Consider the following 12314-nt stretch of genomic DNA (forward strand, 5'->3'; position numbering starts at 1 on the left):
GCATGCAAGCGGAAAGGGATCTTGGAGTCCTAGTGGACTCCAAGATGAACATGAGTCATCAGTGTGACGAAGTCATCAGAAAAGCTAATGGCAATTTATCGTGCATCAGCAGATGCATGATGAACAGAACCAAGGAGGTGATACTTCCCCTCTATCGGGCGCTGGTCAGACCACAGTTGGAGGATTGCATGCAATTTTGGGCGCCGCACTTCAAGAGGGATGTGGATAACCTGGAGAGGGTCCAGAGAAGGGCCACTCGTGTGGTTAAGGGATTGCAGGCCAAGCCCTATGAGGAGAGACTAGGGCACCTGGACCTCTTCAGCCTCCGCAAGAGAAGGTTGAGAGGCAACCTTGTGGCTGCCTATAAGTTCATCACGGGGGCACAGAAGGGAATTGGTAAGGTTTTACTCACCAAGGCGCCCCTGGGGGTTACAAGGAGTAAGGCCACAAGCTAACAGAGAGCAGATTTAGACTAGACATTAGGAAGAACTTCTTCACAGTTCGAGTGGCCAGGGTCTGGAATGGGCTCCCAAGGGAGGTGGTGCTCTCCCCTACCCTGGGGGTCTTCAAGAGGAGGTTAGATAGGCATCTAGCTGGGGTCATCTAGACCCAGCACTCTTTGCTGCCTATGCAGGGGGTCGGACTCGATGATCTATTGAGGTCCCTTCCGACCCTAACATCTGTGAATCTATGAATCAAGCGCATGCAGACACAAGTTAATGAAGGTGCTCTGCTTTGGAGCACCTTCATTTGAACCCTCATGTAATGGGGGTTCAGATTGTCATGGGACTGGGCCCTTTTGAAGTGCTCTGCAGCTGTGCACTTATGTTAGGTCATGGCTGTAGAGTACTTTCAGAGGCCAAATTGGGTGAAAATTGTCACTTCTGTCTGCACCCAAAATACACAACAGGGAAAAACTTCAAAAGCTCAATTTGTTGTTAAACAAAGAAAGGTGAAAGGTAACTTGACTACACTGTAACTTTACCTTCATATGGAGGAAACATCAAGAACCAAATGACTCTTGGATCTAGAGAAGATCTAATGGTCTCTTCTGGGTTTAAAATCTATGAATCTATGAACTGGTGCTAAATCAATTCCTAGCCTAGTACAGTCTATAACAGTGGTCTTCCCCTAGCTTGTAGTTTCTGGTGGGTCCAGGCCTTCTGTCACAACACAACAAAAAGCCTGAAAAGATTTTACATTACTAAAGTCCTTAATAAACTTTTCTAGATAATTTTTCCTTACATGTTTATCATAAGTGTGCTTAAAGAAGGAATTGAAAATTACACTGATCTAACAGACACAATTTGCTCTATTCATTGCTATATAAGGATTTGTATATATTGCTTCCCTGCCCATTTCACCCATTCTGCATGTTTCCAGGATCACAGCTCTGCAGAGTATGCAACTTGAAAAGCCCTGAATGCAGTATACTCTACAAATATGCAGGTCCAAATATACAGGAAGCAGGTATGAGTGGGTGGGACTAAGGCCCCTGGCACATGTTACAATCAATGAATTGCAAATTGTACTAATCTCTTACATTTTAGTTGGTCACTGTTTTGACTTTCAGAAAGACTGATAGTCAGCATCTTATGTACAGAGGATGCATTCAGGGGCATGTCTAGATGAGCACACGTGCAGTTTGTAGCACCTCAAACCTGTTGCACGTGCAGTGAACATGCAACTGTATGAAGTGCAGTGTCAAAATTTGATACCAGGATGTCCGGTATTAAAAAGAAAAATGCCACAAAAAACGGTGCAGTTCACATAGCAGTAGCATGTGCTGCCAGAAACAGAGCCTGGCCCTCCAGAGCCACACTCTGGCTGCTGGCTAGACTCTGTGCAGCTGGATTGGCAGTGTTATTGCCTCAGAAGGCACCCAGGCCCTGAGGTAATGCTGCTTGGGCTAGCACAGGTGCTGAGCCCAGCCTCCCCTACCTGACCCGGGACAATTTGGCGCATGCCAGAGTGCACATGCAGGGGTATGTCTGGGGACCCAAAGCACTGCCACAAATGCGTGCCCCTGGTTTTTGTGCCCCTGGAAAGGCATGCCTCTGGATGATGTGCCCAAGAAGTTCCTTCAGGTTTTGGAGGGATTTCTTGTTCTGGCAATCTCCCCCATTTTAAATGGAAAGAACCAAATCTCTCTCATAACACTAGAATATTCTAAAATGAGATACTTTTTTAGTTTTATCACTGGTGATTTTATTTGGCCAGAGAAATAGGATCTTTTTACATGTTTATAGCAGTTGCCTACTATGGTCACATTATTGTGTTATTTAAGGAAATTGACAGACTTTTAATGGAGACAAACATAGTAGAAAAAGATTTAGGTAAATGTTGGCCTGGTTATTTAGTTTCCATTTTAGGCCTCCTGTTAACCAGTAAATTTTCCTAGAGCAGGTTTAGCAAGAGCATGCCAATAGCTGATTCACAACAGCAGCAACTCTTTTCTTCTGGACCAGCAGGTAGTGCTCATGATTGGAGTAATCTGTTGCTTTGTCAAAGATCACGTAATCGGAAAGTGTTATCAGATGCATTCTTATATTGAACCAATAACACAAAGATACTTGCACTGACTTTTTTGAAAAATATTGAACTCTGTATGTGCCATGGATTTTTAATCTAGTTCCTGTTGCATAAAGATTGGATTTTTTTTAAAGGCCGATAGAACTCCACTAATGCTTTCCCCAGTTACTGGCACTGCCGCTTTATGTTGGGGTCCAATTTTCACAGCTGCATTCATGCAACCCTGCTGATTTCAATGTTAATGCATCAGTAAGATTGAGAGCCAAATTTAGCTCGGGGACTGGAGCCCAGTACCTGGGTGGGCATGAAGCAGCATTAAAATGACAGAATGGAAATTAAATCAGAAGGAACTTGTGCAGTGCCAGAAATCAGCTACTGGATCATGAGGGTTAAATTTCTGCCTTTCAGAACTTTTTCAATAAACTTGAAAGATGGTAACATTTCAAATAATTTATTTTTCCACTACAGCCCATGGCTCAGCTATTTTAGTTTGGTAAATAAAGACTTAATTTTACTTGGGTATTTATTTACTTAGCCCAGGATTTTACCCTTCATTAAGAAGAAGCCAGAAATGAGAAGAAAAGATCCTTCTGCACCTTCTCTCTTCTCATGTCATATGCTAACATTGTGGATAAACATATTTTCCCTATTATCACCCATACGTATTGTGCTTATCAATCTCACCAGTACTGCATATGCCAATATGACTTGTATGTGGCCTCATACATAAACGTTATTAAAAGGAAGTCAAGTTTCACTTGTGTGTTCTAATCTGGAAGGAATGTGGTCTTTCCAGCCAAGGTTTGAATTCTTTTTTTCTTCTGTTTATTTAATTTTTTTTCAGAGGAGGAGAAATTTGTTGTTGCCCACATTGTAACTTAAGAACAGTGGTGTTTGAAATAAAGAAGGGGTGTTTAGCTATCATTTTTTATTATTGGAACCAAGGAATAAAAAAATAAAGATTTATTTTGCTGGGAGTCCCTGGATATCATGATTTCAGTGGCTAAGCACTCATCAGTGTATGCTATATAAATGGCAAAAAAATATTAGCAAAAATACAGATGGTAGCATTTAAATCAGGAAAGAGGATTTCTGATGTATATTATAAAAGTTATTTCCAGGATGTATGTGTGCATGATGCATAGGAAGACATCTGTTAATAACTTTTTCTTTATTAATTCTTCTACCACATGATAAGGAAGAAAGAAATTTAGGCTCCCAGTTTTTGAAGCTCAAGGAAGATCTTACATGTTTCAAATTAGGCACATACTTTTGCTTTGTAGTGAATCAGGCCCTTTGGGCTGACTGTAATTTGGAAGAGCAAATCTGCAAAAGAAACACAGTGGACCTGTCTACACATGTATTTTACTGCCCAGTAGACTAATCTGCTGCATAGTAAAGCATCACCATTTACGTGTGTGGGGCAATTTGGCTGGTGTAGACTAATTGACTGAGCTGTCAGGCAGTCCCATCAGACACAAGTACTATCCAATGGCAGAGTAAATTACTGCGCTTAAATTCATGTGTAGACGCTAATGTCCAGATTAGTTTATTCAGGTTCAAATTGTGCCAGAGTTTATTTAGTCACATTAATTGCACATGTAGATGCGACCAGTATTTTTGTTTGTCTTAGCAGGGCAAAATTCACCCTGGACATGGGGGTTTATAGAAAGCTTTCAAAGCAGTTGTTCTTTATTGACAAAGGGTGGTTGCAGAATGGGTGTACAGTAAAACATTTACCTTATATGTGCGATAGAAGTAGACAGTACCCAGTCAGGGCTGTAACCACTGAGTCTGCACTCACATGAACTTTCTCTACTTCAGGAGTTCTTAATGCAGGGGTTGCAAACATATATTGCCCTACTCTTTCCATCTAACTAAATGAGAGGAGGCTGTGTTTAAATAGGAAGAGAGTCTTATTGTGGGCCACTTATGAAAGAGGTTTACAACTAAATAATCTAGTCAGCTTGGAAAATGCCTTTTATAAGTTCACATTGGAATCCATATTTTTTGCGGATTTTGGCATGGCTGTGAAACTTTACAGTAAACTCTCATTTAATGGCAGTGAAATTTGTACTTATTACATCTCTCTATTGATATGAAAGAAAATCACCTCAGTGAAAGGGGACCAGTCTCAGCATTACTGTGGACATGGTATGGACATAACCAAAGTTTGGATGCAGATGCAGACACTTTAGAAGTGTTTGGATCAGGTTTCTGATCAAGCGTGTAGTCTGTGGTATAGATAAGTGTTTTGGTTGCTATTGTAAAGCTGTATATCAATTTATATTTGTTTTAATTTCTGTTGTATTTGTTTTATTACATAACTGTTACCATTATTGTTTACTCCAAGGTATTTTGCTATTTGTCATTTGTCTGAGGTATTTTGCTATTTGTCATACATATTTGTCTCTCACAGCAAAGCAATCCACATATATGGTCTTATGTGACACCACGTTTTCTAGTGTGAAGCCAAGAAAAAAAAATAAAACTGATTAATCCCCAAGAAAGGTCCTACACTCTGAAGGTGTAGCCAACAAAGGGCATTTTTAGATGGGCAAGCACCACAACACCGGGTGCTTTGAACAGCACCCGGCACTGCAACACTTGCAGTTGTATAAGTGGCAAAATGCCAGCCAGCACAAAGAAAATGGTGGCGATGTGCTTTTGAACTACGACACCTCATAGGTGCTTTAGTTCAAAAGTGCCCCACCGCCATTTTCTCCACACTGACATGCATTTTGCTACGTATATAACTGAAAGCAGCTCAGCATGGTGCATATCAGCTCCAATTAATCAAGTCTGCTCCAAAGGGGTGGATCTCTGGCATGTCCGAAAACTAAAAGGTATGTTTATAAATGCCCAAAGCTGGGACACTTGAAAAATGAACTCACCCATAAAATGTGAGCCGCAGGAAACCAATCCTTTTGCCAAGCTTAACTAACTCTCCCTGTCTAGTGGCAGCTCCGGTTAACATTACAATTCCAACTTTCTTAAGAGTTGACAGCCATGTATAGGCACTTTCATCACTGCTTAAGACATCTTCAAAAGACATCTCTGGGAATTGCAGATCTGAGCCCCAATATTCATGTTCTGAAAGACAAAAGAAATATTGAAATAAGCATTTAGCTACTTCCATGTTAAAGCTCAGGGCGTCTCTACAATATTAAAGCTTCGTGTATGTTTGTCTGTTTCTGAATATGGCCCCAAGGCTACAATCAGATCTGTATGGCTAGATATCTGAGTCTTTGATATTTAGAAGGCACAAAAAAGTGTCGTGTAGTAGTGAAATACAACACGACTGAATACCAAATGACATTTGAAACAATATAATTTGAAGCCGATACTGCACTGCAAAACATAAATCAGAAATGTGTATGTCTCTCCCTCCACATGTAGACTAAAGGAATGAAAACTCAGATTTACTTTACTTTTTGTTTCTTTCATGCTATGCTATAACTTCTATTTCTTATTTTTATTAAAGTAGGGTCTAGAGATCCCTGTCAGGATTGCTACCCCACTGCTCTAACTACGCTGTGGATCCAGACTAAAAGAGAATCCTTTCTGTGAAAAGCTCACAGCTTACACAAGAAAAGCAGGAAAAAGAAATGGTTTAATGTATCGTGTTATAAACAGAATAATTCAATTACACTTGGTAAAAAAAATCTACAAAACAAAGAAATCTCATGATTAACACACAACAGGTACAGTATCCAGCTACAGAATAGAGTGCTATACCATATGCAACTATTGAGCAAACACTACCTTGCTTCCACTTCTTTTTTCCTGTGTGGAAAATTTCAGGCAGTCCACTGAGAATGGACACAGTGTGTCCAACATGGGCACAACAGTGGAGCATTGACTTTCTACAGATGCCAGATCCTTAAACTTATATTCCAGGCCAACAGCTTAGTAATGGTTGTTGATTTTAGTTTTAACAATATTGCTTCCTTTATCCCATAATGAGGCTTAGAGTAACCACATTTTGTTTGAATTGGAGAGTTCAGGAACAGATAAGTCTTCAAATACAGAGAGAGATATTGGTCCCATGGGAGATTTGCATTGAAGATGAATTAAAGTAACTTAATGGACTGTGACTAGAAAGAAACACACTTTTTTTTCCTCTATTTTCCTTTGTTCTTTCTTTTCTTTGGACTTCTCCAAGGAAGAATGTGTTCTGCTGTCATACAATATGTTCTTAAGCTATTTCATAGAGTTAGAAAAAAAACAGATTTAAACTTATAGTGGAAAAAGAAAGTAAGAATTATTATTATTGTATTTGGGCAGATTTTCCACAAATATCGAAGGGAGTATGTAATTCACAGGAGACAAGGCCTTGAATAAGATAAAATATCTAGGTCATCTTTACATCATGGGAAACTTAAAAAAACTGTTTTCAATTTAAGAAAATGATAGAACATCAAATGTTGGTTTGGATTGTGGTGTTTGAAACCAAAACTGAGAAAATAGGGTTAGATACAGAGATGCACTGCCTGTGTAGCATTTCTTGTTTGCAGGGGACAAAGGCACAAGCTGCATCTCCAGGCAAGCACAGGGAGGACATGTTGAAGTGGTGATTACCATAGTGCTTGAAGCATTTATCATACTGCTGAAATCAATACAAATTTTATTATTGATTTTAACGGGTTCAGGATCAAGCACAAAAAGGAATGCAACTTGGAAGTTCCATAGCACCAGTCTTGGACAACTGGCCAGTCCAGACCCCAAGACACGAACAAGCCTTTATACCAGTTCTGGGGTGTTTTGCCTCACTGGTACTGCTATGATTCTCCCATGCCCTGAACTTGGCAAGAATGAAAAACTGGATTCTGGCAGCTTCTACACAGGAGTGCAGTTGAGGGTAGAAAGGCTCCCTTCATCCCTTCATGTGCCCATGTGCAAGAGCAGTTAGAATCTGACCCATTATTTAGGAAAAAATAGGTAAACATGGCAGGCATTTCCTTAATTCTCTTTTCTTTTATTTCCTTTCCTCTTCTCTACCTCTCCGTCGTCTTCTCCTTGATCCCTATGGGCACAAGGAACTATGTCTGAGATAGGAACCTGAATGAGAGATTTTTTTCTCCTCCCAGAATTTTGAACGGGGCTTTTTACAGTACCTATGTTTCCAATACTTAACTTTCATCTAGAAAATCATTTTTGTTCTAACTTGTTATTTCATGGTTTTCCAGTAATGAGAGCAAATAGGAATGATACAGACCAGACATGTGAAACAGCTGAGGGACTTCCCGTAGATTTGTAGAACCATGCTTCACACATGCCTATAATTGACCTCTCATCTTCTTCCCCTTCTTGATTTCATTTAGTCTTTTCCCAACTCAATATAGAAGTTCAATTCCTGGCATTCCAACACAATGAAGTCCAGTTTTTTTTTTGTTACAGACAACACTCCCATCCCTCTTCCTAGAACATGTGAGCACAGTGATTAAGAAATATAGTGCTTCTCTCACTCTGGAGTTTTTTTCCAGCAGTTCTGATGTGTTATAAAATATATATGAGTCAAGGACCAGATGTAGAACAAAATTCTGTTTCTCTTAACAGTGCAGATCCCCTGATGAGTACTGTAAAAACGCTTCCCTTTACAAGCAAATTGTGCCATTTCACTGCCAACTTGAGCAAAGGACAGCATGCCATTGTACAGTAGTAGGGAAACTCCTGGAGAGATTGTGCCTTGTGGCAGCCCAACATGGAAAGAATGGTGCAAGCTGCACTATTTTTTACCCTGCTCCTCCCGCACTATAGCCAGCACAATTTATGAACTGGTGCGTGGTAAGGAATAGGCCATGGTCCCACTCCTTTACTCTGTTCTTCCCATCCTGTAGGCAACTTAATTTGTGAACTGGCATATGGTAGGGAATATACCACAGTCATACTTTGTACCAGTGCCTTTTGTAACTATCTAATTTCCACATCTTTCCAACAGAACACTTCCTATGTGGAAAATTGCAAATATTAAGGCCAGGGGTTTTCAACCATTTTTAGTCTAAGTACCCCTGGTGCCCGGATGCCAAGTGGGGGGTGCATGGCACATGGCTGGACGCTGGCGGGAACAGTGCACAGGCAGGCAGGGACGACGCGCTGCCGCCTCCCAGGAGCAGAGCCGGGGTGGGGCGGGGAAGTTCACTGGGCTGCGGTGAGGGCAGCAGCACCCCTCTGCGGGGCGGGAAAGCTCAGCCACTGCCATAAGCAAGCTTCCCCACCCTGAAGAGGGGTGCCACTGCCCTTGCCCTGCCCCAGCTATGCTCCTGGGAGGTGGAGGCACTCCATCCCCACCTACACATATGTACCCCCTAGGACTGGTCCAAGTACCCCCAGGGGTATGCATAACCCCAGTTGGCAACCCCTACTATAGGCTTTTGCACAGGGCATCATGCAATGGAGGAGACTTATTGCACTCTTCTTCACGTCCTACTCCAAATAAGATATGTAAAGCACAGTGCCTGAGTTAGAACAGACATTTGACTTGTATAGCTGAAGAAGCATTCCCTTTCAGAGAGTGTTCAGGGAAGGAATGCAGCCAATCTCTGATTCTTTGATATCCATGAAAGGAGACTACTGCATCTGCTGGGGGAAAACTACGAATTATTTATGTATTAAGTAAAATTCAAAAGTAATTCTCAAAACATTCTCAATAATTTTGTTTTGTGAGTATGAATGTATAACTCAAAGTTTTGTGTAAACAGATGACACCTTAAACCAGTGGCAACACATAGGGGGTGCATGGGGGTGTATGTGCACCCCCTGAGAGTGCTGGTGAACCCCCTGACAGGCTGTGCTTTCTGCTTAGGCGATGGGCAGGGGAGGGCAGGTGAGCACCGGCTGGGGAGTGGGAACACTGGATGTAGTGCTGCGGCTACTTCTGGGAGCACCCCTTGTCGGCGAGATTGGCTGTGGGGGTACCTCCCCCTCCCTGTTCCCGGTTGCTTACTGGTTGCTGGGACAGCACATGCCCCCATCCTGCCCTAAGGTGGCACCAGTTGCCCATGCCTTAAACTGATTCTAAAATAAGCATCAACATCCTTAATTATATAACCATCCACCACAAAGCAAAAAAGGAAAGATGTATGTTTTCCTATCTATCTGAATCTCTTATAATAGCATGACTTATTGTTTAAATTCCTGTAGCATGTTCTGCATGCTGCCTGGGCCTACAAGAAAACACAGACCATTTCAAAAGTGAGTGATCTTATATGACTAGCAATAGGCAGAGTGAAGGAAGAAGGTTAAATTCAAAATATAGACACTTTTTATGAATGTATTGTACATAACTCTCTTTTATTGAAGGATGACTAGCTAGTCAACCACTTGCTTTAATCACTGTAGTAATGGGCCCTAATCAATCATTATACGTGCAATTAATGTGATTGAATATACTCCAGCTCAATTACCATCTACATGTGTGTTTAAATGCAATAATTTACTGCTCTGCCGGATATCACCTGTATCTGATACGAGTATCTGACAGTGCAGTAAATTAGTCTACTGCACCCTAATTGCTGTGCACATGTAGACAATGACACTTTATTGTGCAGCAAATTAGTCTGCTGTGCAATAAAGCGTCTCGTGTAGACATGCCCAGTGAGGAGTTAAGACTCCCTTCCTTACCCTCTTAGCATATTTGAATCTTGGGTTGGGTTATGCTCTTTGGAAACAACTTCCTATAAGAAACAGGTGTGCTGGGAAAGATGCTCTGGTTCAGTTCCCTCTACTCACTACTGCATAAGGGCGTAAGAGAAGTGTGAGAAATTGAGTCTCAAGATCAGAGCTCCTTCCAAGGACAGAGAAGTTATGAGCTTTGTACAGAGCTCAGTATCAATCTATCCATCCATCTGTTTGAAGAAAGGGTACTGACATACTGTTTGACAACTAACTGTCTTCTGTCTAGTTTATAGTGTTGCTGATTCTCATGATTCTTATTGTGACTTTTGCAACAATTGATGCTCTCCTGTAAGTCCCAGCTCCTGAAGACAAATGCTTATGAGAAATTTCAGTTTTCCTTGATAAACAAAGGAAGTTTTGGTTCTCCTAGATGTGGAGATAAGCTTCAAAATATCACTTGTGGGTACCCAGAATTAAAAAAAAAAGAATCCAACATTAATTATTATTTAAAATCCACATGGTTTTGGAAGGACTGACTCATCATTTTTTAGGTATATGTGACTGGAAGTAATGTAGTTTTCCCCTCCTGGACTTTAGTGTAGGTGCTATCAGTACACAATATCCTCTTAATTGGCAAGAAAAGTTAGGGGGTATAATTTTTAGTAAGTTCCCACTGTTTTCTGTCAGTGTCCATTATAGACAACTTATTAAATTCTGGCTAATAAAAGGTAACAAAGAAAAGAGAAACATTTCCGTGCAATAGTAAGCATGTCAGTTTTTTGCTTTGTGCATCTGTCCATTATAGCAATTATTTGCTTTGTCCAGATTGTTGCTTGCATTGCTTCTACCAGGAGTGCTTGGCTGAATTTGTATTTTAAAAAATTGACCTTTTCTAGTGTAGACAATTTGTGCTGGCGTTAGCCTATTTTTGAGGGCAGTCAGGAGTACTTTGTGCCATCTTTCTTTAGTAAATTCCAAAATCCTCAGTAAAATATTATGAAAATTAGATTAATCGCTCCCATTTATTGATCATAATGTAGGTAAAGGTGAAGAAACTGAAAGTCAAAACATGCAACAACCAATCCTTTAAAGCCTTTTTTGTTACACAAAGCTTCATGACTAGCATCTTTACTAGATTCCATGCGTCTAGTTTTAATATACTTGAAAGTGTGGATGGTACCTTTCAGATTAATGATTTCCACAATTTGGCTTTTAAATGAAATTAAAAAAAATTAAAAAGTGAGACTGAGTCATCAAAGAATGCAATATAAGTGGGTATATGCGAGTGGGTAAGGTAACTAGTGGGTAAGGTAACTAGTAGGGTGAAAGTGCTAGACCTTAGGAAAGCTGATCTCAATGAACTCAGGCGATTAGTCAAGGATGCACTGCAGAGTAGGAGATTTGAAGAGATGGAATCCCAAGAAGGGTGGCTGTGCCTTAAGGAAATGATCCTTCGGGCACAAAGCAAGACGATCCCCGAGCGAGGCAAAAGAGGGAAGGGGGCCCGGAGGCTTCCCTGGCTGACCAGAGAAATCCAGAGCAGCCTAAGGGACAAAGGGGGAGCACATAAAAAGTGGAAACAGGGAGAGATCACCAAAGACGAATATACCTCCTCTGCTCGTGCTTGTAGGGAGGCAGTTAGATGGGCCAAAGCTACCATGGAGCTGAGGATGGCAACCCAAGTAAAAGACAACAAGAAATTGTTTTTTAGATATATAGGGAGTAAAAGGAAGGCCCAGGGAGGAATAGGACCCCTGCTAAATGGGCAGAAACAATTGGTGACGGACAGGGGGGACAAGGCTGAACTCCTCAATGAGTTCTTTGCCTCAGTGTTCCTAAGTGAGGGGCACGACAAGTCTCTCACTGGGGTTGTAGAGAGGCAGCAGCAAGGCACCAGACTTCCATATGTAGACCCTGAAATGGTGCAGAGTCATTTGGAAGAACTGGATGCCTTTAAGTCGGCAGGCCCGGATGAGCTCCATCCAAGGGTGCTGAAGGCACTGGCTGACATCATTGCAGAGCCACTGGCGGGAATATTTGAAAGCTCGTGGCACACGGGCCAAGTCCCGGAGGACTGGAAAAGGGCCAACGTGGTCCCCATTTTCAAAAAGGGGAGGAAGGAGGACCCGGGCAACTATAGACCTGTCAGCCTCACCTTCATCCTT

At 41.5% G+C, this 12314-nt stretch overlaps 1 protein-coding gene across 2 annotated transcripts in view; it reads right to left on the minus strand.

The window, feature by feature from the left end:
- Positions 1-12314, minus strand: part of BBOX1 (gamma-butyrobetaine hydroxylase 1) — an 87762-nt gene that overhangs the window by 24920 nt on the left and 50528 nt on the right. For both annotated transcript variants that reach the window (XM_006260666.4, XM_019476807.2), the window contains exon 4: positions 5427-5625. In XM_006260666.4, coding sequence (XP_006260728.1) covers positions 5427-5625 — 199 coding nt within the window. The remainder of the gene's footprint in view (positions 1-5426; positions 5626-12314) is intronic.

The sequence above is a fragment of the Alligator mississippiensis genome, chromosome 2 (genome assembly GCF_030867095.1).
Source record: "Alligator mississippiensis isolate rAllMis1 chromosome 2, rAllMis1, whole genome shotgun sequence".
Taxonomy (NCBI): Eukaryota; Metazoa; Chordata; order Crocodylia; family Alligatoridae; genus Alligator; species Alligator mississippiensis.